The sequence below is a fragment of the Camarhynchus parvulus genome, chromosome 14, assembly GCF_901933205.1.
Source record: "Camarhynchus parvulus chromosome 14, STF_HiC, whole genome shotgun sequence".
In the NCBI taxonomy this organism is placed as follows: domain Eukaryota; kingdom Metazoa; phylum Chordata; class Aves; order Passeriformes; family Thraupidae; genus Camarhynchus; species Camarhynchus parvulus.
Window position 1 is genome coordinate 7,058,679 of NC_044584.1, and position 21,831 is coordinate 7,080,509.

General features: G+C 57.8%; 1 protein-coding gene across 1 annotated transcript; it reads left to right on the forward strand.

Annotated features, from left to right (window-relative positions):
- The first annotated feature begins 751 nt into the window (after window positions 1-751).
- Window positions 752-21,705, forward strand: RADIL (Rap associating with DIL domain). Its single transcript, XM_030958364.1, is given in 16 exon segments — window positions 752-875; window positions 3,817-4,369; window positions 9,732-9,795; window positions 9,797-10,034; window positions 11,017-11,667; window positions 11,838-11,875; window positions 12,884-13,044; window positions 13,692-13,804; window positions 14,747-14,984; window positions 15,440-15,612; window positions 15,888-16,038; window positions 16,348-16,538; window positions 17,339-17,735; window positions 17,823-17,962; window positions 18,708-18,847; window positions 19,448-21,705. Coding segments are annotated over 16 exon segments (3,390 nt in total). The 5' UTR covers window positions 752-839; the 3' UTR covers window positions 19,554-21,705.
- Window positions 21,706-21,831: the final 126 nt, after the last annotated feature.

Consider the following 21,831-nt stretch of genomic DNA (forward strand, 5'->3'; position numbering starts at 1 on the left):
TCTTTGCCTTTTGCATCTCGACCTGCAGAGTTTCTCCCACAGCCCCCAGGCTGGGCCAGCAAGAGGGACTGGATGGAACCACACCAAGGCCCTGATTAGGTGATTTAATTAGAGGATGATGCATTTATCTTTAATCATGGTGGAGCCATGGAAAGGAGTAGCTCTTGTGCCCTGATGGCTCTCCCTGAGGAACACCCGTGACATCCCTGGTGGCACTTGGCAGGTGCCTCTTTCAGCTTTGTCTCTGGCCACCAGTGGTTGTGCTCTTGCAGATCTGTGGTGGGAAGGCGAGGGGACAGTGCTTGGTGGCTCTTCTTGATGTCCAGCAAACCAGAGTGAGATTCAGGAGAGCAGATCTCAGTGAGCATCCCAGCACGCTGGGGCTGCTGGGGGAAGGAGCTGCTCCAGGGCTTGCTTGTCCACCTGTGAGTCAGGGCATCCCCAGCCTGGCATCCTTGGGGACACGTGTGCTTAGGAGAAAGAGATAAAAGGTCACAGGGCTGTTGCTGGTTCCATCTCCTCCCTTTCTTCTTTCCTTTCTTTTCCTCCTGCTTCCTCTCCTCTCCTTTCCTTCCTCCTGCTGTTCTCTCCTGGTCTCCCATGCGATGGGGTAGGTGCTGTTGGTTATAGGGGGTATAGATGTGGTTCAGAATCCCACATGCAAACATCAGGACCGTGTTGCAGAACCTCTGAGCCTTCCAAACCCGCCACACTGCGAGCAGCTGACGTCCATGAGCAGCCCAGGACCTCTCCTCCTCTTCCTCTCTCAGAAACGTGACAGACGCCTGCCCAGGATGGGGCACAACGAAGGGCAAAGATTGTTTTGAGAAGGAGGATGAATGGAAGGGAAAAAGGCACGTGAGAAGGATGGCAAGGTAGGGTCTGAGTGCTGGCTGGGGGCCCTGGGAAGGAGCTGCTCACCCGTTCTGGGAGCAGGAACCTCAGGCCTGCAGGAAAGTCCCCGGTGGCTGCAGAGTCAGGCGTGGTGGTGGAAGGACACGTGGTGGCCACGTGAATACCGTGGGCATTTGTCACAGCTCTGCAGAGCCCAGACAGAGCTGGCTGTGGAAAATAGCTGGTTTTGGTGTGGTCAGGCACTGCTGTGAAGAAGTGAAGGATCTTGCTGGGAGGCAATCCCAGGGTTTTGACTAATCCATGCATACCCGTTAGAGAGAGAACCTCACTGAGGCTGGAGAAAGGGACTCTTGGGAAAGTCTGGATCATGCTGTGTCCTTCCAGGGAACTGGCCTGCAGTGAGAAAAGGGCTCAGCTGGGCTGGGCATGTCCAGGAGCATGTGTCCCACTGAGGGTGTGACACTTGCTGGCTTGTCCCCGGGCAGCTGGGGGCAGCTGGAGCATCCCCGCTCCCACAGCGGGGCTCAGCGGGATTGCACATACCAGGGATTTCCCCTTGTACCAGACATTTCCCCTCCTACCAGAGATTTCCTCCTGGGGGAGATGCCCATGTCCAGCGTGCCTGAGCACACGGATGTGGGAGGAGCCCATTTCATTATCATCTTATCCTGCCCATTAGAGTCCTCAGGGGGATTAAGACCGGGTGTGTCCTGCTGTCTCCGGGAGAATGTGATTTCTCAGGTCACCCAGGCTGGTGCCTGGTAAAATCACACCTGTGCTGCTCTAGATGCTGAAAATTGGGGTGACACCTCCTCCTGATCCAGGCTTCTGACTTTTTTTCCCGGTGAAAAGTCTTTGCCCCTGAACCCTGTAGGAGCTGCGTTTTATAGAAAGAGTAAAAAAATAGCTGAGCTATAAATAACACATTCAACACCAGGGACCTGCAAGAAGCAAGGATGGTGTGTCTGTGATGTGGGCTTGGAGGAATGATTTTGCCACCAGCAGATGGTAAAACGTTTCCCTTTGTGCCGGGGGCAGTTCAGGGTGGAGGAGATAAAACCCATGAAACCAGTGATTTGATGACAAAGCCTTGTCTTTTGCATCCTTGATGACAAGGTCCTGTAGGGACTCTGGGGCAGTTTTCCTTGTGGCCAGTGTTAATGAGGGCTGGCAGGGCCATGCTGGAGCCTGGGGCAGCTGTTCCTGAGCCTGCCTGTCTGCCAGTGCCCTGACCTGCTCCCCGGGTCGGGGCTGCCAGGAGATGTCACACAGCAGACATCAAGGGATGTCCCCAGGGATGTCCCCAGCAGCTCTGGGCTCAGCAGGAGAGGGAGGAGCAGCAGTGTGGGGGCAGCCAGAGCCCCAAACCGCTCCCTGCCTCAGTTTCCCCACTTGCAAGGTGGGAGCAGGGGCAGCCTTACCTGAGCCCAATGAGTTTGGGTGATGTTCTGGGACAATGTAAAACACAAGGTCCTCACAGCCCTGCTGTCCTGCCAGGAGTCCTGCTCTTCAGCACTCCAGGAGTCAGTTTTGGAACCTGCAGCCTGGGGACAAGGACAAACCTCATCATTTTCACAGTCCTGGTGTGGCTGGGAAAAGGGAAAGGGGTGACTTGGGATGCAGCAGGATTGCACAGCTCCCAACCACATCCTTAGCACCTGGTGTCTCAGTTTCCCATCTGCAGCATTCCCTGGGTCTCTGGCTGTGGGATGGGGGGATGCACGTCCTGCAGCAACCCTCCATGCACGGCTGGGAGCTGCTTTCTGGGTTAGAAGGTGACCTCTTCCATTAGCAGCAGGGACTTTTTTCTCTGCTCTTTTTTCCTGAATTAGATGGTGGTTTGGAGGCTGTCCAGGCCCAGCATCACTGCCTGATAGTGCTGAGTCTGCTCTGAGGCACGGCTGTGCCTGAGCCACTCGGGGCTGCAGCTGTGGGAGCTGCTGTCACCTCACCTGTGCCCAGCCAGGGACACCTGGGTCACCCAACTGCTGCATCCAGCTGTGGATGGCACATTTTGGGTTCCTCTGTGTGTGCATGGAGTCCCTGCATGTTATAGATCCAGAGGAGAGGGAGTTCCCAGTTCTGTCCCAAGCAAGAATGCTCAGATTGTCTTTCCTGACCCTGCCAGCAGGTCACAGTGTGTTTGGGGGTCACCAGCACCCTGCAAGCACCAGGTGCTGGTGCAACCAGGATGAGGACAGTGACATCAGGCAGGAGTGCTACCCACCTAAATCCAGAAGGGATTTGTGGTTCCTGGTCCACTCCAAGGGATTGAGGAGCACTGGGAGCTGCCACATGGCCTTGGCCACATCTCCTCCAGTCACTGCCCACTTGGGGCTGCCCTGAGCAGCCCTGCCCTGGGCTAACGTGACAAGGGCAGCCTTGTCAGTGATGCCACCTTGGGCCTGAACGTCCTCCACAAACAAGCAACAGCCAAGAGATTTGCCAGAGTCAGGACATTTTTAGAAAGGCTAATTAGAGCCCATTTTCACCCTGTGCCTCTCGCTGAGCAAAAGCATTTAGCAGTGACCTCAGAGTGAGCGAATTTGCACTTGAGCTTTCCGTTTCACCTCTAAAAAATGGGATTGCTCCATAAACTCGTTAGTGAAAGTAACTCCTGATGGCCTGGCTGCTGACCAGGATGGGCCCCGCCAAGTCCTGCTGGGCTCTGCTCTCCTCCTCTGGGTAAGAGGGACCTCTTGATATACATGATGGAGAAACATGGGGCCTCTCCAGGCTGTGTTTTCAGGGACAAATCCATCCAGGGGTGACTGTGCTGGTGCCAAGGAGCTTGGCTGAGCTTTCCCACTGGTGTTTTGGGTTACACAGGGGAAATGGCCTCCCTTGACCTGCCACCCTGGGGGTGACAGCGGCTCCTCTGTGGCCACCCGCTCGCTCTCCCCTGCTGCACATCCATCCTCCAAACCACTCACCTTCCCCTTCTTGCTCTTCCCTGCCCAGCTGTGCTTCATGACGACCTCCCCCACCATGTTTTATGGGCCGTCCTCCAGCATGGCTCCGCCGTCCAAGAACCGGCTGAAGCGCCAGAGCCGGCTCTTCTCGCAGGTGCTGTACCGCACCCTGAGCTACAAGGACCGCGGCTCAGCCCCCTCCGCGGCCACTGAGGACGACCCGGCCGAGCTCTCCACGCAGCTCTCGGCCCCTGGCATCCTGAAAATCTTTGGGGGCAACATCTGCGCGGGCACCAACTACAAGAGCGTGCTGGTGACGGGCAGCTCGGGCGCGCGGGAGCTGGTGAAGGAGGCCCTGGAGCGCTACGGGCTGAGCCAGCTCAGCGCCGCGCAGTACGCGCTCTGCGACGTCATCGGCCGCTTCCAGGGCCCCGAGAAGCAGTGGCAGACTGAGGGGCTGAGGGTGCTGGGCGACCACGAGAAGCCCCTGCTCATCCAGGACCTCTGGAAGCCCAGGGAGGGCTTCTCGCGCCGGCTGGAGCTGCGCAGGAGGGCCGAGGTGGAGGAGATGGCGGCCAGGGATGTGGACACCACCACTGCAGGTCAGAGCTGGCTGTGGCGCAGGGAGAGGGGTTGGGGTGCACCCCCAGAAGCCTTCCCACAGCAGAGGCTTTCACATGTGGTGTGGGTGCAGGGATGGTGCAAGTGGGAGGGTGGGCATGTGTTAGCTGCAAGGCTCCTGGGCGGAGGCAGGACTCAGCACTCTCCTGCATCAGTTTGGTATCTGTGACCTCAAATATTCACCCCAGCCAATTTAGGGGTTAATAACAAACCCTGCCCATGGCTGGGGAGCATCAGTAGTTCCTGCTCTTCCCATCAGTGAACAAGCACCATGGCATCCCCAGCTTCGTGCCTGGCAGAGCACTGCCCTGCTCCCCATCTCCCTCTGGGCATCCCCCAGGCCTGACACCCCGGGCAAATCTGCAGGAGCAATTAAGGAAAATGAAAAGCTAATGAAGAGAGAGCAATGTAGGGCAGGAGAGCCCCTGCAGCGGTGCCTGACAGAGGCCAGGGCTGGCAGGAGGAGATAAGTGCATCATTAGGAACCAGCAGCAGTAATGAAGCTTTCGTCCTCTCACCCTCAGATAAAAGTCCTGTGAGGATGAGGGCAGAAAGGTTTAAAATCAGATTTTTACTTGCACAATGTGCTTGCTGGGTCAGACCTGCTGACCAGGCCCCAGAGGGGTCAGCCACAGGGTTTTGCTGGGATGGGCCCCCAGCAGTTCCTCCCGCCTGTAGGGAAGGGCTGGTACTGTCAGAACTAAACTGGTGGTGATGCAGGATTGCTCTGTATGCTTGGCAAAGAAGAGCCAAGTTTCTGCCCCACCAGCAGCAGAACAAATGGTCCAACCTGTCCCACACCAGGGGGGACACAGCTCCTCTCCCACCCATCCTAACAAAGGTGGAAAGAACCCTGGCACACGGGGAGGGAATCCAGCCATGGGCACTCTGGAGGAGAGCAGAGGCAGCTGGAGCCTGCCCAGCTGCAATTTTCAATTGGGATTTCACCTGGTACTTGAGGACACAGGGCTGCTCCATGCTCACAGTGTCCAGTCTGGCTGCCCAGGGAGGGGGTGCCACAGGTGCTCCCAGCTCATTGCACAGACACAGAGGTGGCTCCTGCCACAGCCTGGGCCAAGGAGGTGGATGCTCTGCTCTTCTCTTCAGCTCTTCCTGCAGCCAGGATCAGAGAGATGTGAAGCACTTTGGGAGAGCAGTGATCTAAAAACAGCTTCAGCCAAATGGAGGGAAGGGCAAGAGCCCAGTGAGGGGTGCAGCACTCGGGGGGCAGGGCCACGTGGCAGCTCCCTGCCAGCCCAAGGTCACATCCACAGCCTCACATCCTCCCCTCAGATGCTCAAAGCAACTTTCCTCCCATGGGCTGGATCCTGGGTGAGCTGGGAGTGTGGGAGTGCAAGGATCCACCCAGGCAGGGAAGCAGCAGGGTCTGGGCTGCCCAGCCTGGGAGCAGCATTGAGCTGGCCTGGGGCTGCACCCTTGGGTCATTTCCATGGAGGAGCAGCTCCTGATAGGATCCTGTGCTCTGCATCTGGAAACAAGCCCATTATGCTTTCGTTATCTCTTCATTTGTTTCAGCACTCCTGGGTGGGGCGGTGGAAATTCCCCATTTTTTAACCTTTGGGCATTTTCCATAGCTGACCAAGCTCTTCAAAGACAGAAGCTACACCCACAGTCAGGCTGTCTGCTCTGCAGAGTACACAGCCCATTGCTGTCTTACCTGGTAAAATCTCTCTCCTGCAGCCCTTTCTCTTGGTGCCACCAGGGGCTCTGTCACCAGTCCCACCCTGTGCTGCTGTGGGGCTGGGACCACCCTTTCCCACCTCATCTGCAAACTGCCAGGAATGAATGCAGTGATGCCGCCTGTGACCCAGCCCCCCAAAAAGACCCAAAACTCCTGGTGTAGGGGGTATTGACCGTGACTGCCCTCCACCAGGGTCACCCTTGTCACCAGGCTCAGGCTGGCAGAGGTCCCCTTGCTGAGCAGCAGCTGCCTGCCCAGGGTGGTGAGGCACTGGCGTGGAAAACACGACATCTGTGCGAAAGTAAAGGGACTTCAGGCTTGCAGCTCCCTCAGAGAAAAGCAGAGGAATGCTCATATCATCCCCAGGGCAATACCTGCAGGCCCTTCCCCACACAGGGCATCGCTGGAGCAGCAGGACAGGGACCACTGGGGTCGTGCAGGTGCATCCCTGGCTGGGGAAAGGCTCCACATCCACCCATGACCTGTTAGCAAATAGCTTAAGACTTTTATCTGCTCAGTTACCCATTATCCTAATTAGTTTATTAGCTGCTTCCCGCTGGGGAGGACAGTGCTGGCTCCTCATGGCACTAATTAGCAGCCCAGGTAGAGGCTCTCTGCAGCTAACGAGGCAGCCCCTCTCTCCCTGTGCCCCCAGCCCTGCTCCTTTGGGGGAGCACAGAGTCATGGAGATGTAGGGAAAACAAACTGGAGGGTGGTGCAGCCCTTGGTATCTCAGTGGCATTCATTTTCCAAAATATCCCCATTTTGTACCAGGTCCTGTCCTAACTGGAGCTTTCCCAAGGGGCTGGAGGCTGAACTGCACACGCAGCTCCAGAAACTTGGGATTTAAGCCTATTATTCTAAAAGATGCTCTGGCAAGTGCCTTTGAGGATCTGGCTTTGATATACCTTAGCACAACTGCATCCAGGGAAGATTCCCTGCAGAGTCTGCAGAGCAATTACATTAGGAAGGACTAGCCTGGTCTTAGTCCCTCCTGGGTACATGCAAAGCATTTCTTCTTTCCTGGGGCCCATGGAGTTATTTGTTGATTTATTTCTCAGCCAGGAAAGCCAACCTCTTTCCTCAGCTGAAACAGAGGCAGATCCCAGCCAAGATCCCAGGCACCACAACTGAAAGTTTTTCCCCTGGGTTGCAGGATGGGTGTAGAGGCAGCAGCTTGGTGGGGTCTGGTGGATGCTGTCCAAAGGGTGCCCAGCTCTCCCTAAGGATGAGATCCTGCCCTGTGTTAGGATCTGATTAGGGAGAGATGCCTCTGCCTGAGCTGAGGTGTAAATGAGAAAAATGCTGAAGTAAATAATACAGATTTTATTAGTAATCAGTGTGAGGTAGAGAGAGAGAGAAAGAAAGAGAAGAGGGGGGACAGAGACAGAGCTCTTGTTTTGAGCTGGTGGTGTCTTGGGTTGGTGGTTGTGAATCTCCCCTACCAGAATTGCCTCTTACCCAGTCAGAGCTGATTCAGCACAGTTGCCGAGTTGCTTCCATTAGTTTCTTCCTTATCTTGGGAGTTCTGCCAAGTGTCCTTGTGGCCTGTAAATTCTGTATTCTTTGTGCCCACTATCAGTGGTACATCCCTTTTCCCAAGCCTTTTTAACCCCCTAGGCCTGAGATCACTGGAGCTTGTCCAGCCCTAAACTTTAACAAGGCCTAACACCCCAACAGCAGTAGCTCCTTTCTACAGTCCAAGTCCTGGCTATCCAGGGAGGAATGAAATATTTGGGGATGCTCTTTCAATCCTTACATGCTGTTCCCATCCCAATCTCCACGTGCATTCAGCAGCCACTGGCCCTGCACTGGAGATGTTCAGGCTGAGTTTTGGGTGGGATAACCTGCACATGCTTGGGAGAACAAAACAGTACCAAAGGATGAAAAAAACCTAACCCAGTTTTATGGAGGGACTTCGTTATGCTCAGGAAAAGAGCAGTGTTTATCTTTCCAGCACAGCCCTGGGGTTAGTGGGAGCCTGCGACAGGGGCTCTATCGGCAGTGAAAAAGCAGCTTTTTCCTACACAAAATAAATACAGAAGCTTCCTTTCCCCTCGATAAGGGGCTGGTGAGGGCCTGTCTCTGCAGGCAGTGGGACCCCAGGCCTGGCAGGCCCTGCTCTGTCCCACTGAGCTCCCCAGGATCCAGCCCCACTCCTCCCTGCTCGCACAGCCTGGTCTGGGATCTGCATTGTCCTTCATCCTCTGGCCCATTTCCATGATTTGGGTCAGGGACAGGGCCCCTGGGGGGAGCTGAGGTGTCCTGCAGACACGTTTGGGGTGGCCTTTGGCATCCCCAGCAGTGTGGTTTGTGTGGGTTTGTTGTCCTCCCTGGATGTCCCATCCGTGCCGGGGCCGATTGCCTTTTTAAGAAGGACACAGGGCACAGGACTGCTTGGGGTGGCTTGGCTGTGCCTTGGCCTAATCCCAAGGCACGTAAACAGCAGGGGCTATTTTCTCCCTGTCCCACCCCCCTCCCCCTCCCCATCTCTTTGATTTTCCCAGCAAAGGAGCGCTTCATTTAAAACAAACAAACAAAAAAATGTATTTCAGAACCAGCAGCCCATTCCTCACCAAATAAGGCATATGATTTTTTTTTTTTTGGGTCTGAGATTGTGAGTGTCCCTTTAAGCAGCCCTGGGCACCAGGCTCTGTGCTTTGCCGTCCCCCAATCCCGCTGGCTGTCCCCAAACCTCGCTGTCCAGAGCTGGGAGCAGGGCTCTGGCTCTGGTGCTGCACCGACAACGCTGCACTGCTGCTCCTGCAAGTGAATCCTGTAAGGTTTTTCCTTCTCTTCATCCTCCCCGAATGCCAGTGACCTGCTCCCAGGAGGCTGCCCAGCTGAGGTACGAGCATCACCCTCGGACACACAACTTCCAATTTCTCCTGCAGAGCTCAGGAGCACGGAGGGACCCGGCGGGACCCCCGGCTCCGGGGGTGCCATGTGAGGGGCTGCTTTGGCAGCTCGGCCCGGCCTATCCATTCACTCCGGCTCCTGTTTGTCTCATGGACAGACAGCTCTGCCCGAATTGATGCTTGGGAGAAGTTAATTACGGCTTGTTCCTGCTGCAGCCGGGCTCCACTGCAGCTCCCATGCCTGCCTGGTGCTCCGGGGAATTGGGGGGGTCCCTGCGGTCCCCACTTGCTTCTGGCTACCGACTGCTGAAGGGCTGAAAGCCGAACCCGGGCTCTTTTTTTTTTCTCTTTTTAGCAAAGATTGAGTGAAATTTCTTTTTAGCAGGGATTTCCTCTCCCCCCAGCCCCGCAGTGTGGCCGGGGCGGATGGGGGATACTATGGACCGGCTGCTCTCCATTCAGTGAGGTTCGGGGGCCAGGGAGGGCAGGGACACCTCCGTTTTAGCGGTGCCGTTAGGGCACTAAACTCCGCGCCGGTGTCTTGGCGTCACCTTTCTGGGAGGGCAAAGGACCGGGGGACACCAGGGCAGGGTTGGTGCGCAGCGCCGGGAGGGTTCCAGCCTCTCCATCCCCGCTCCGAGCTGCAGCATCCCTCCAGCAACACGCGGGGTGCTGCGGCGGGCCGGGGGTGCTGCCGGGGGGGCTGCAGGGGCTGAACGCCGCTCTGTCTCCCGGGGGGCTGCAGGGTTTGAACGCCGCTCTGTCTCCCCCCCATCCCCGCAGGCATCAACGCCCAAGCGCGGAAGCTGCAGCGGCACTGGCGCGGGGGGGCCCGGGCGGCGGGCGGCTGAGCGGCGCGGGCCCCCGGCCCCTGGCGGGCGCAGCCTCAGCGAGACCAGCCTGGGGACCCCGGCACGGCGGGCAGGGAACGGGGCCGGGGCCGGCAGCGGGGCCCGGCTGCAGCGGCACTGCTCCACCCTGCCCGGCAGCCCGGCGGCGGCGCGGAGCGGCGGCGGCAGCAGCATGCGGTACTCCCTCTACCAGTCCCCGCACCTCCTGCTCCTGCAGGGCTACAGCCAGCAGCATGTAAGCACAGCACCGCGCCGCCTCCTGCGCACCCCCGGCACCCCCCGCTTCCCTCCCAGCCCCCCAAAGCCCCGGGGAGCGGGGCTGCTTGCATGGCCGGAGCTGCTGGGGTCGAGGGAGGTGGTGATGGTGGTGAGGATGAGCATCCTTTAGGGCTTGGGACTCGCAGCCTTGTCCTCAAGTCTGTCCCCGGCCTGCCCCCAAGTGCGGGGAACGCGGAGGCAGGAGCCGTGACCCCCTGCAATGCCCCGGAGGGATGCAAGGTGATCCCCGAGCATCCCTGCCCCGGCTCGAGGGGGCCTGGTCCTGCGGGTGGTGGCTGAGCTGCCCCGTCCCCCGTCCGGCTGCTTCCTCAGTGGCAGATGGAATCAGAGGCTGCAAGGAGAACAGTGCAAGGAGAACTGCAAAGGACAGGGTCGGCTCTTGCAGTTAATGGCTACTTTGTGCCCGCTGAGTGTCGAGCTGTTCCAAGTTTTTGGCAGGGTGACGCCGGCACTGCAGCCATCCCGTTAGTGCTGCTGGGGAAACTGAGGCACGGGCTGGTCCCCTGAGCTGCCTCGGGGTGTGCGGGCAGGCTGCAGGGAAAGGCAGGGCCAGGGGTGGATGCTCTGTCCCGCTGTCACCCCGGGCAGGGGGTGCAGGCATCGCTGCAGTCTGGGGGGAAAAGGTGGGAAGGAAAAGCAGCTGCAGAAGGGATGAGGGGGAGAGGTGGAAGGAGGGCTCCTTCTGTCCAAAGCAGCCTCATTTACTGCATGCCCAAAGTCACTACGCCCATTTATTGCCGTGCCCAAGGCAGGGATCACTGCTGTCCTGCTTGGCAGCGAGGAGAGTAAAAAAAACGAAATGTAAAGGTGCATGGGGGACAGCTGGGGACAGCGAGGGGACAGCTGGGGACAGCGGGAGGCTGCAGCACTCCCTGCATGGCAGCAGGAGGGTCCCTTCTCCCCCTCCCCGGTTCATGCTGCGTCTCCTTGCTCGGCAGGACAGCCTGGTGTACCTGCTGAACCGCGAGCAGCACACGGTGGGCCAGAGGACACAGGCGAGCAAGCCGAGCATCAGCCTGTCCGCCCCCGACATCCTGCCCCTGCACTGCACCATCAGAAAGCTCCGACCTTCCCGGCACCGCTCGGAGGAGAAGCTGGTGCTGGAGCCCATCGCCGGCGCTGCCATCTCCGTCAACTTCTCGGAGGTGGCCCGGACGGTGGTGCTGCGGCACGGGGACCTGCTGTCCCTCGGCCTCTACTACCTGCTGCTCTACAAGGACCCCATGAAGGCGCAGCCGCTGCCGGCGCAGACCCTGCTGAGGCTGCGGGCCCTGCACCCCGAGGCTCCCCACGTGTGCGGGGCGTGCGGCAGCCTGCTGAAGGACAGGGACCCCAAAAAGCGGGGCCCGTCGCCCGGCGGCGGCCCCAGGACGCCCCGCAGGAAGCTGCAGCTGGAGTTCGAGCCGGCGGCCGAGGATGTGCTGCTGCGGCGCATCATGAGCCTAATCGAGCCTGGCGGGGACGACCACAAGCTGACACCTGCCTTCCTGCTCTGCCTCTGCATCCAGCACTCGGCCACCAACTTTGAGCCGGGAGACTTCGGGCAGCTGCTGCTCAAAGCGGCCAAAATGATCCAGAGGACGGTGTGGGTCAGTCGGCAGTGGGACGGGGTGTTTTGGGGTGGGGGTGTTGCTCAAGCCCTCCCTGGGGGCTCCTCCTCAGCCTGGTCCCTGGTGGCAGTGAGTGCTGATGGGGGTGGTGCTGGTGCCACCCCATCCCACGGGTTCTCACTGTGCTTTGCCCTTCTCTCCCTGCCCAGGAGCGGACGCGGGAGCTGGCTGAAAAGCAATCCCAGCAGTAAGTGTGACCCTCCTTGTTTTACCTCAAAAAACGGGGATAATTCAACCTGGTTCTTCCTCCATGAGTGAGGGAAGTCTGTGGCTGTCAGCCAGTGGTGCATGATGAGTTTTCCTGCTGAATCCCACACATTCTGCTCTCTGGTCCTTTAACCACATGCCTGCAGAGAATCTGTGCATTTGGAAAAGCTCAGGAGGGAATAGGACCTGCAGCAACTCTGGGGTTTTCTCTGATCCAGGACCTGGCCAAGGCTTTGCGCTTGTGGCTTCACCCCGAGTGATACAGTAGGAATGTTCCGTAAGCATGAGCCTGACCTTCCTCAGGCTGGAGACCCCTCAGTGGAGCTGAGATGGAGCTGGCACTGCATGTGTGCATCCAGGGGTGGTGGCACAGGGTGTCCCAGTGCTGGCAACACCATTCTGGGACAATCACAGTGGTGCAAGGAGCTGTCTTCCCAGCCATGTCCAAAATCCCACCTCTAAAGCAGTATCTGGAGAAACTGTTGGTGCTTGCTGTGAGCTCTCCTTTAGGATCAACTTCAAGGACGCTTCCCAGGCCCTTCCTATAGCAAGAAAAAGCAGTTTAGCAGTTGAGAAATTTCCCAGATGCTTTTTGTTTTATTTTTGAACAGCCCAGGGCAGGTGAGCTGGGTTTAACTGTCCAGAGCTGGCAGGAGGAGCAGATGCCTCTGGGGAAGGGCTGCTCTTCAGCCATCAATATTTAGTGCAGTTCATCTGTATTAGGGGAAGTCTCCCCCAAAAGTGGCACCCCACAAAGGCCAGGTGGCCTTGATCAGCCTGGTCCCCACAGGGTCCCCTTTGCCACCCCACAGAGCAGAAACCACTGAATTTCTCCTTGCAAAGGGTCTTTCTAAGGGGAGTGCCAGGCTTGGGGGTGTGGGGATGTGAAAGCTCTCTGGCATTGGCCCAAACTGGCTGTTTTCTCCCCAAAAAGCCTGAGTGGGGATGCTGAGGGGCAGCAGGTGTAACAGCTGCTGTGTCTCCCCAGCCAGGACCCTGCCACCCTGTCCCGCTTCACCATCACAGACCTTCTCCCAGACCTGCAGCACATCATCTTCTGGATGGCCAATGCCATCGAGATCCTCTACTTTGTCCAGCAGAAATCACCCACCTACATCCAGAGCATGGAGGAAGAGCTGGACATCAAAGGTAAGTGTGGATGCAGCATCCTGCCTGTTTTCCCAGCCAGAGCAGCTCTGCTAATCCCCAGTCACAGGTGGTGGTCAGTGCCCTCGAGATGCTCCATTAACCCTCCATAATCCTCATCAGCAGGGACATCTCCGTGCCGTGGGCTGGGGAAATCTGTGGGAGGAGCAGCCTCACATCCTGCCCTGGTGCTGCCCAGCTCCAGAGCCAGGTTGTGCTGTGTTCACTCACAAGTGAACACAACAGCTTGTGGTTAATGCCCTGGGGGGCTTTCTTCACCCTGGATTTGCAGGTAGCCCCGCAGAACTGCTCACTGCTGAGCTTGTGTTAATCCAGCAAAAGGAAAAAAAGATATTAAACCAGAAAAGTTATTAACCAGAAAAGTTAGAAAGGTATTAAACCAGCCTCAGAAACTTTCTGGTCTATGCCAAAAGTTAAAATGTTCCTAGGCCAGGCAGGAGCTGCCAGCAGTGATGGGAGCTCTGGGGGACAGCAGGTGGGAGCTCCTCCGGGCCAGAGGAGCCTCTTTGCCCTGTTGAGGGATTCCGTAGGGATGATACAAACCTGGAAATTCTAATAACCCACACCCTGGGAGTCTGGGGGCCTTGCTGCTGCAGGTTTGCTCCCCCATGCTCCTCTCCTCCCTGCAGGCTCCAAGGAGTCTCTGTTCTCCTCGACCATCACGGCCAGCGAGGAGGCGATGACGGTGCTGGAGGAGGTGATCATGTACACCTTCCAGCAGTGTGTCTACTACATCTCCAAGGTACAGCGGCACACGGGGCCAGCACGAGCATCCCCAGGGCTGTGCAGGATAGGGTTTTTTTTTTTAAAGCTTTCACTCCTTGGCAGTTGCACCACGCTGAGGTGTTTTCCTTCGGGCTGAAGTTCCCCGATTTTTGGTCGCAGCCCAGGAAAAGTATTGAATTACTGCGGCGTGTTTCCTGGTCTGCAGTGCAGCGGCTCGGGGGAGGTGTTCGGGGAGGGCTGCTTGGCTCGGGCCGGCGCGGCATAATGGTGTGATTCAGGGCGTGATGGAAAGTGATGGAAAGGGGCCCCTGGCCCGGGAGAGCCGGGCGGCAGCGGGAACAGAGCGGGCAGTGTGAGGCACAGAAAGGCTGCCCTGTGCAGCACGGCTCCCTGCCACCGGCACAGGGCACACGGGGCTGCTGCTGCACCGCTCTGAGCAGCGCCCTCCTCCCCTTCCCTCTCCCCTGGAAGAAGTGAGTGCAAGGCACTGATCTCCCATTTAAGCAATATGGAAATCCATCCCCATCGATCCTGATTTCTTTCACCTTCGTGTCCAACTGATTGGTTGCTGCCCTGGTTCACATCAGGTTTTGCAGATTTTAGCTGGCGTCACACACCATCTCTTCCAACTGCTAAAAGTCACCAACATTAATTTTTATATTTTTAGAATATTTATATTTTTATAATATTTATACTTTTATAACATTTATAATATACTATTTTTAATTTTTATAATTTTTATAAATTTTTTACTTTTGCATTCATTTTTATAATTTTTTAAACTTTTGCACAACCCTGGAGCCCCTGGAGGCCGGGGGTGAACAGGAGCAGCCCCTTGCTAGTGCAGCACTGCCAAGGTTTGCTTGGCTTGAGGAGGTGAAGGAAAGGCTTGGCTCGTGCAAAAATAGAAAAACCCCAACAAACTGAGTCTGCTGTGACCTCGCTGCTCTCCCTGCAGTGTCTGTACGTGTCGCTCCCTGCCCTGCTGGAGTGCAACCCCTTCCAGAGCGAGTGCCGGGAGGGCTGGCGGGGGACACCGCCTCTGCCCGAGGAGCTGCGCAGGGTCGTGCTCATCTACCAGGCTGTGCTGGACCTGCTCCACCAGTACGAAGTGCACCCCGAGATCACCTCCCAGATGTTTGCCTACCTCTTCTTCTTCTCCAACACCTTGCTCTTCAACCAGCTCCTAGATAAGGGTCAGTCCTCCTTGAATGGGGCAACACATAGGGGACTGAGTTGTTGGGATGCCCTCCAGTCCATCCCAGTGCCACTTAAAGGGGTACAGGAAGGGGCTGGAGATGGGCAGGTCTCAGCATTGCTACAGGCAGGCCAAGCATAGACCCAGCTGCTGGCTCCTGAATTCCCATTCCCAGGAGAGGCCAAACCCCACAAGTATCTCATTCCATTGCCCCTTTGAGCCTGAGCAGAGCAGGCTGAGGGAAGTTAATAGGGGCAGCTCATTAATAAACTACAGCAGCCTGAGGTGCTCATTAGCCCTCATTAACCCAGCTGCCCCCTTGTAAGTGCCAGGCAAGGCCCAGCCAGCACCAGGAATTACAGACACAGGACGTTGGGGACATTAACTCGGGGCAGGGCTGGGGGACAGGGGGGCTGTTCCCTGATATGGCTGAAGGATGCTTTGCCTCCTCAGGCTCCTCTCTGGGCTGCTTCCACTGGTCTCAGGGGGTGAAGCTACGGGCCAGCGTGCGGCTGCTCCTGGAATGGCTGCACGGTGCCGGCTTTGAGCAGCTCTCCCAGCAGTTCTTCTCCAAACTGGCCAGCGTGGCCAACCTGCTGGCCATGCCCGGCTCCCAGCTGGTGCAGGTGAGGGATCCCAGCCCAGGGCTCATGGCATTGGGGTAGGCATGGGCAGGAGAGCACCTGCTCAGTGTCTGGGAGGTCCCTACACTGATGTGCCCCTTTTGAACCTGCCACCAGCTGCCCTCTCCCAGGGTCTGTGGTGGGCAGTACCCAGGAGAGGATGGTTCTTTCTGGTTCTCTCCATCTTGCCCAACCTCTCCCTCCTGTGCCCCTTGCAAGCTCCTGCTCCTCAGAGGAAGCAGTTTCTCACCTCTGCCATGTGCTGTCTGCTCACACAGATGACCTGGCCATCCCTGCGAGCCGAGTTCCCAGCGCTGAGCCCCGCGCAGCTGCACCGGGTGCTGAGCCAGTGCCAGGCTGTGATGGACGTGGGCTGCATCTCAGCGTGGCAGCCCAGTGAGGAGGAGAGCCCGGCCACCTTCCAGCCTGGTGAGTCCTGCTCAGCCTGCTCCACTCACATACAAACCTGCAAACATACAAACGGGTCATTCCCTTCCCCTTCCTGGTGTCCTGTAGTACCTTCAGCAAGTGGGAATAACCAGAGCCCCAAAATTCAGATATGGCAAAGGATGCAAAGTGCAGGAGGCTTTTTCTGCTGTCCCAAGTGAGGGATGCTGCTGGCTCAAGCTCTCTAAATCCCTGATCCCAGCTAGGAGAGAGAGCTTGTCTGAGAGCTGGGAGGCAGCAGTGGGGTGCACTGAGCCAGTGCTAACCTCCATCCATCCCTCTGCCTTTCAGATGAGGTGCTGGAGTCCTTTGACAACCACCCACCCATCATCCTGCCCAGTGGGGGCTTCAAAGTGGACCTGGAGGTGGAGACATTGGACGACAACATCTACAGACACCTCCTTTACATCCGCCACTTCCTCTGGAGCCTGCAGAGCAGGAGCCCCCACAGCAGCGAGGGGCCAGGCTCAGCACTCCCAAAGGTAGCCTGTACCCCACAGAGGGGTTGTTCCTCTCCTGGCTGGGCAGGAGGGTTTGGGTCCCTCTGCAGACCCCTCCAAGCCCAGTGCCAAGGGCTTGCTGCCCTTGCCTGCAGCCTGGAGCTGTGGCAGTGCCCTCATGGAGAGCTCCTGGAAGGATTAGTGCTGCTAATCCCCCAGCACGGGGGGCACGGGAAGCTGAGCTGGAAGGACAGGATCTTCCCAGCAATCTCATTAGGGAGGGAGGGGAGATGTCTGTGGGCAGTGCTCCCCTTTCCCTGTGTGTTCCCTGTCCTCCCTGCTCTGCACCCTGCCCGTCCCCAGCAGCCAGGCTTGCACAGAGGTGCTAATTAGCTAATGCCTGTAAAGCACGGGGAGGGTGATACGTGCTGTGGGTGCTGAGCTCAGCTGCCATGTGGAGGGTCCCTTTCTCCTCTCCCATCCTATCCCCATTCCCTGCAGCACTCACAGGCCCTGCTGCCTCCTCCTGTCACCCTGGGGCCATGTTGCCCAGCCCTTGTGGCACAGGAGCTCTGCTCCCCCGTGTCCCCTTGCAATGGGATCCCCAGCAGGGACATGACCAGGGGTCCCCTCCTGGCTGCCTGTAAACACCCCCAGCACAGCCCTGGCCACCAAACTGGGCTGTGGGAGCTGTGCTGGGAAGCCAGGACAAGCCTGGCAGTGTCTGAATTGCCAAGGCTTTGGATGCATCTGGCAGCCAGGAAAGCAGCAGGGGGGTGGGGTCCAGGTGGGGAGTGAAAATCACACGCACGGGGTCCCACAGCATTTTCCTCCTTCTTAAGAAAGAGGCATGCCCGACGCCGGAGGTGCTGGAGGTGAGCGAGGGCCCGGCGGCCGCCCCGGGCGGCACCATTGCCATCCAGGAGGATTTTTGCTGCCTGGGGGGCTGTGCTGAGCCGCAGGGCAACCCCAAACTCTGCCTGGCCACTGGCGCCTGCCCCTGCGAGCCCCCCACTGGCGAGCCCCAGCTCCAGGAGAAGCTCCAGCAGCTGCAGCTGGGCAGGAGCCCGGTCCCCAAGGGCGGCACGGTGCCCCCAGACCCCTCCTGCCTGCTGACACCACCCACCACCCCCCTGAACTTCGACTCGGGGAGCCCGGAGTCACCGCAGGGCCCCGGCAAAGGGCTGCAGGACGCCCGGAGGAACGGAATGAACGGCACCAAAGGCAGCACCCCCGAAGGTACCGAGGGCTGGCGCTGCCCCGGGGCTGTGGGGCTGGGCTGGGGCAGTGCCAGAGCCCTAAGCTGCTCTCTCCCTGTGCTGCCAGGCTGCTCCCCGACCCCCTATGACTACCCCACGCCGGAGTCCTCCAGCCGCAGCTCTGCCACCGACGACTTCTGCTACGTCTTCGTGGTGGAGCTGGAGAGGGGACCCATCGGGCTGGGGATGGGGCTGATTGATGGCGTGGTGAGTTCTCAGCTGATGCCCTCACACAGCTGGAGTGGGATGTGGGATGTGGTTTATAACCCAAGGAAAGCTGATGGCTTCCCACGGGAGCTAGGCTGCTTCTCCTGGGGACAAGGAGGCACAGAGGGATCTCGCAGTGGATCTCTGCTTGTAGATCACTGTGCTGTGCATGCAAAGTCCACAGCTGTCCTGCAGCTGGGGAGAGCAAACAGGCTCAGCTCTCTTGTGGGAAGAAAATGACTCAGCCAAGGTCTTTCCTCCACCCTTCAGTGGTGGCAGGAGAAGCAGAGAAGAGCAGGGAGGCTCATAGGGTGACAAAACAGCTTATGCAAAGGAGGAATCTGGCATTGTGGGGTGGATCATCCTTTTAAATGGCCTTTCACAGCTGTGCTGTTGGTCAGTAGGAAACAGAGCATCACTGAGCCCTGGGACAGCATGCGCAGAGCTCCCATCCCAGCATGGCTGCAGGCTAACAATGCTTTGCTCTTAATTAAATTGAACAAGAGCAGGTTTCCCCCACCTCTCCTTTCTGTGCATAAATTTATATAAAACCAAAGGATCATATTTCCTTCCTGTTACTGTTAGCACCACCCCCATCATATTCCCAAGCATCTCCAAGATCCCACTTGCCATCAGGCTTGGTTGTGAGCCCTGGGGGGGAATTACCCTGCCTGGGGAGCTAGGCCTTTTGGGACCACCAATCTTTGTGTCCCTTTTTTTGCTCACTGCCTTCCCCTGCCAACAGCACACCCCTCTCTGCTCCCCGGGGATCTACATCCGCACCCTGATCGAGGACAGCCCCGCGGCCGCCGACGGCAGGCTCTCCATTGGGGACAGGATCCTGGCTGTCAATGGCACCAGCCTCATCGGGGCAGACTACCAGAGGTGAGCCTCACCTCAGCAGAGGGCCTGGGGTGGCACCAGCACTGGAGGAGTCCCTGTCAGCTCCGGGTTTCTGGCTGGTTTGCTCCAAGGGTTGCCAGCACTGCAGTGCTGAGGATGCTGCGGTACCAGCAAGCGGCAGGGAGAGGAGTGACCTGCACAGGACACCAGAGAGGGGGGAAGACTGTGGGTTTGGAAGAGGGATTATGGAGCATAATCCATATTTCCCTCCCCAACAACTGGGGAGCATAAATGGGAAATAAATGAGACCTCCAGAGGTGGGTCTCAGAAATGCAGAGCTGCTGTAGCCCCATCCCACCGCAGGTTTCCTCTCAAAGGTGGTGGGATGAGACAGCTCAGAGGCAGAGCCCAGGTGCCCACAGCACAGAGCAGCTTTGGGCTTGTTTGCTCTTGCTCTGGCACCACTAACCTGGAGGCCAAGCCCTCCACAAAGTTACAGGCAGGAGAGAAACAGCTCCTGCATGTAGCCCTGAGCAGGCACAGGTGATTGGCAAAGGGGGGTGTTTTGTGAATGCCCATGACTTGGCAGGCTCCTGAGGGGCTGCCAGAACTCACCTCTGTCCCTGTTGCTGCTCCCTGCAGTGCCGTGGACCTCATCCGCTCCGGGGGGAAAAAGCTGCGGTTTCTGGTTGCCAAGTCGGACATTGAAATAGCCAAAAAGATCAGTTCCAGCTCCTCTTCCTCCTAGTCCTTGTGGTACCAGGATCCTGCAGCAGCTTGTGGCTACAGCTCTGGTTAAGGCTGACCTCAGGGAGCCTGGAGTGCAAGAGGGAGGACCAGGACTCCACAACAGCCCTCGATGTGCTTTTGGACACTTTGCCCCTGCACTGCAGCAGAAAGGACATGCAAGGATGGTGCACGCTTCTCCCACTGCACTGCCTGGGAGCATCATTCCTGATCCATTGCCCAGCCTCACCTTATACCCTGTGTCATCCTTCTCAGGAGCTTTCCTGTTCCTTTGTCCCCTCTGGCAGGGGGAGGGAAGGGAATGCTCCCACCATGAGGACTTGTAGGCAGGCTCCTCTGTTCCTCTAGGCTGGCAGCCCTGTGTGATATTTTCTGCTGACAGGCAGAAGGCTTGAAATACCTTTGGGTTTTGACGAGAACACATGAGGCAGGCCTGGGCTTCACTGTGGCAGTGGCCACCTGAGGTGCCGGCACATCAGGCTGGAGAAGTGTGCCCAGCTCTGGGGGTGGTGGAGGCAGCACAAGCACGCAGGAGTGGGATTCCACACAGGATGCAGCGCCAGGAGTTAATTCCCCTGGTGCCATACACTAGCTCAGGTGCCTTTTGGCTGCTGGGCTACAGCCCTGCCTCAGGATGGGAAGCAGCTACAGCAAAGGGCTGACACCAGCAGCAGCTCCTGAGTCCCAGGGAGAGCTCCCTGCAGAGAAGGACTCCCTTGCTCTTGCTCTGCAAATTTACTGGCACCATGATCCCGGCTGAAGGCCACCAGGACTGATGGCAGAATGTTCCCACAGAGGGTTGGTGCCACCAGGAAGCTGAGGGAGCCCAGCAGCACTCGGCACTGACACCAGCCCAGGCAGACAAATGACAGCTCAGCACCACGTCCTGCTCCTCCTGCTCCAGCTTCACCAGCCCATTGCAAGGCCAGCCTGTTCCGCGCCCTGCTCGGAGCATCTCCCGGGTGTGTGCTGCTGAAATGCCGACAGGGATGGTGGACAGCAGAGATTCCCCTTGGGAGGACTCGTGAATATCCCAGGAACCGCCCTGCTACCTGCTGCCGACCCTGCTGTCAGCTCAGCCGGGGGTTCAGCTCCATCGTGTGGCTGCCCGGGCCCCGCACACCCGGCCTCCTGCTGCCTCTGCTTTTAGCACCATTAACGGGATAAACCCGACCTGATTTCCACATATAGACAGATACTGAGACCTAGTTCAGCCAAACCCTATTAAAACAGCCTGCAGCAAAGCCCTCCACCACACCCTGCACGGTGCAGGCTCTGGCAGGGGATCAGATACTCACATGGCATCTCACAACAACAGTGCTCTGAGGATTGTGATGCTAAAACAGGGCTGGCTTTAATTACACCTCACTGCTGCAGTTTTGGTTCCTGTGCTTGGTCTTGCATGTCGCAGGAGGAGATGTCAGAACAGTTCATGCAAGGGAAATGCTCCACTACTGGATTTCAGTGCAGCCTGGCCTGCTTTTCTAGGCAAGATGGACCAGGCACCTTCTCTGAGACACGAGTGCCTTGCTGCTCTGCTGGGCCACGCTCACAGCCCTGCCCTGAGGTGCTGCCCCAGCTGGGACTGGGAGCAGTGCATCCTCCTGCCACTGACTCAGCTCTACAGGCAGGTGAGCAAGACTCAGGGCTCCTGGTGATTCACTTCACTTTCAGTCAAGTAGGTATGCTGGCCTGTCATCCTCCACAGAACTTGAAATGGGCTGCCTAAAGCCTCTGGGCAAACTGCATGCACTCCTTACTCCCCTCTGCCCCGGAGCCAGGGCTTGGGGTGAGGCTTGGTTTGCACTAGACAGTGCTGGGGCTGCATCCTGGCACGTTCCAGCAGAACCAGTGCAACCCACTGAGCACTCCTGGAGCTGGAGAACAGCTCCAGAGCTGTGTGTCGCTCACAGTGCAGTCAGGTATTGAAACAGACTGTAAATAAACCCTGCTATTTACTAGTGTGCATGAGGGCTGGCTTCTCCCAGGAGGAGCAGTGGGATGGACTGACTTCCCTGTGTGTTAATATGTACAGCTGAGATGTGCATAAAGCTCTGGTGCAGATACTGAGCACAGCATGGCGCCTGTCAGACACGGTGGATGTTAAGAAATGCTCTGTGTCAACAATAAACTGGATCAATAAACCTCTCTAAGCCCTGCTCTGGCAGCTGTCTCTTGGATCTCTCTCCATGTTCACTCCAGTGGTGAGACACAAGAGCAGTGAGGGCTCCCAGATGTGATGGAGTCAGTTCTGCTTCCTCCAGCTCAGGCCTTTGCCT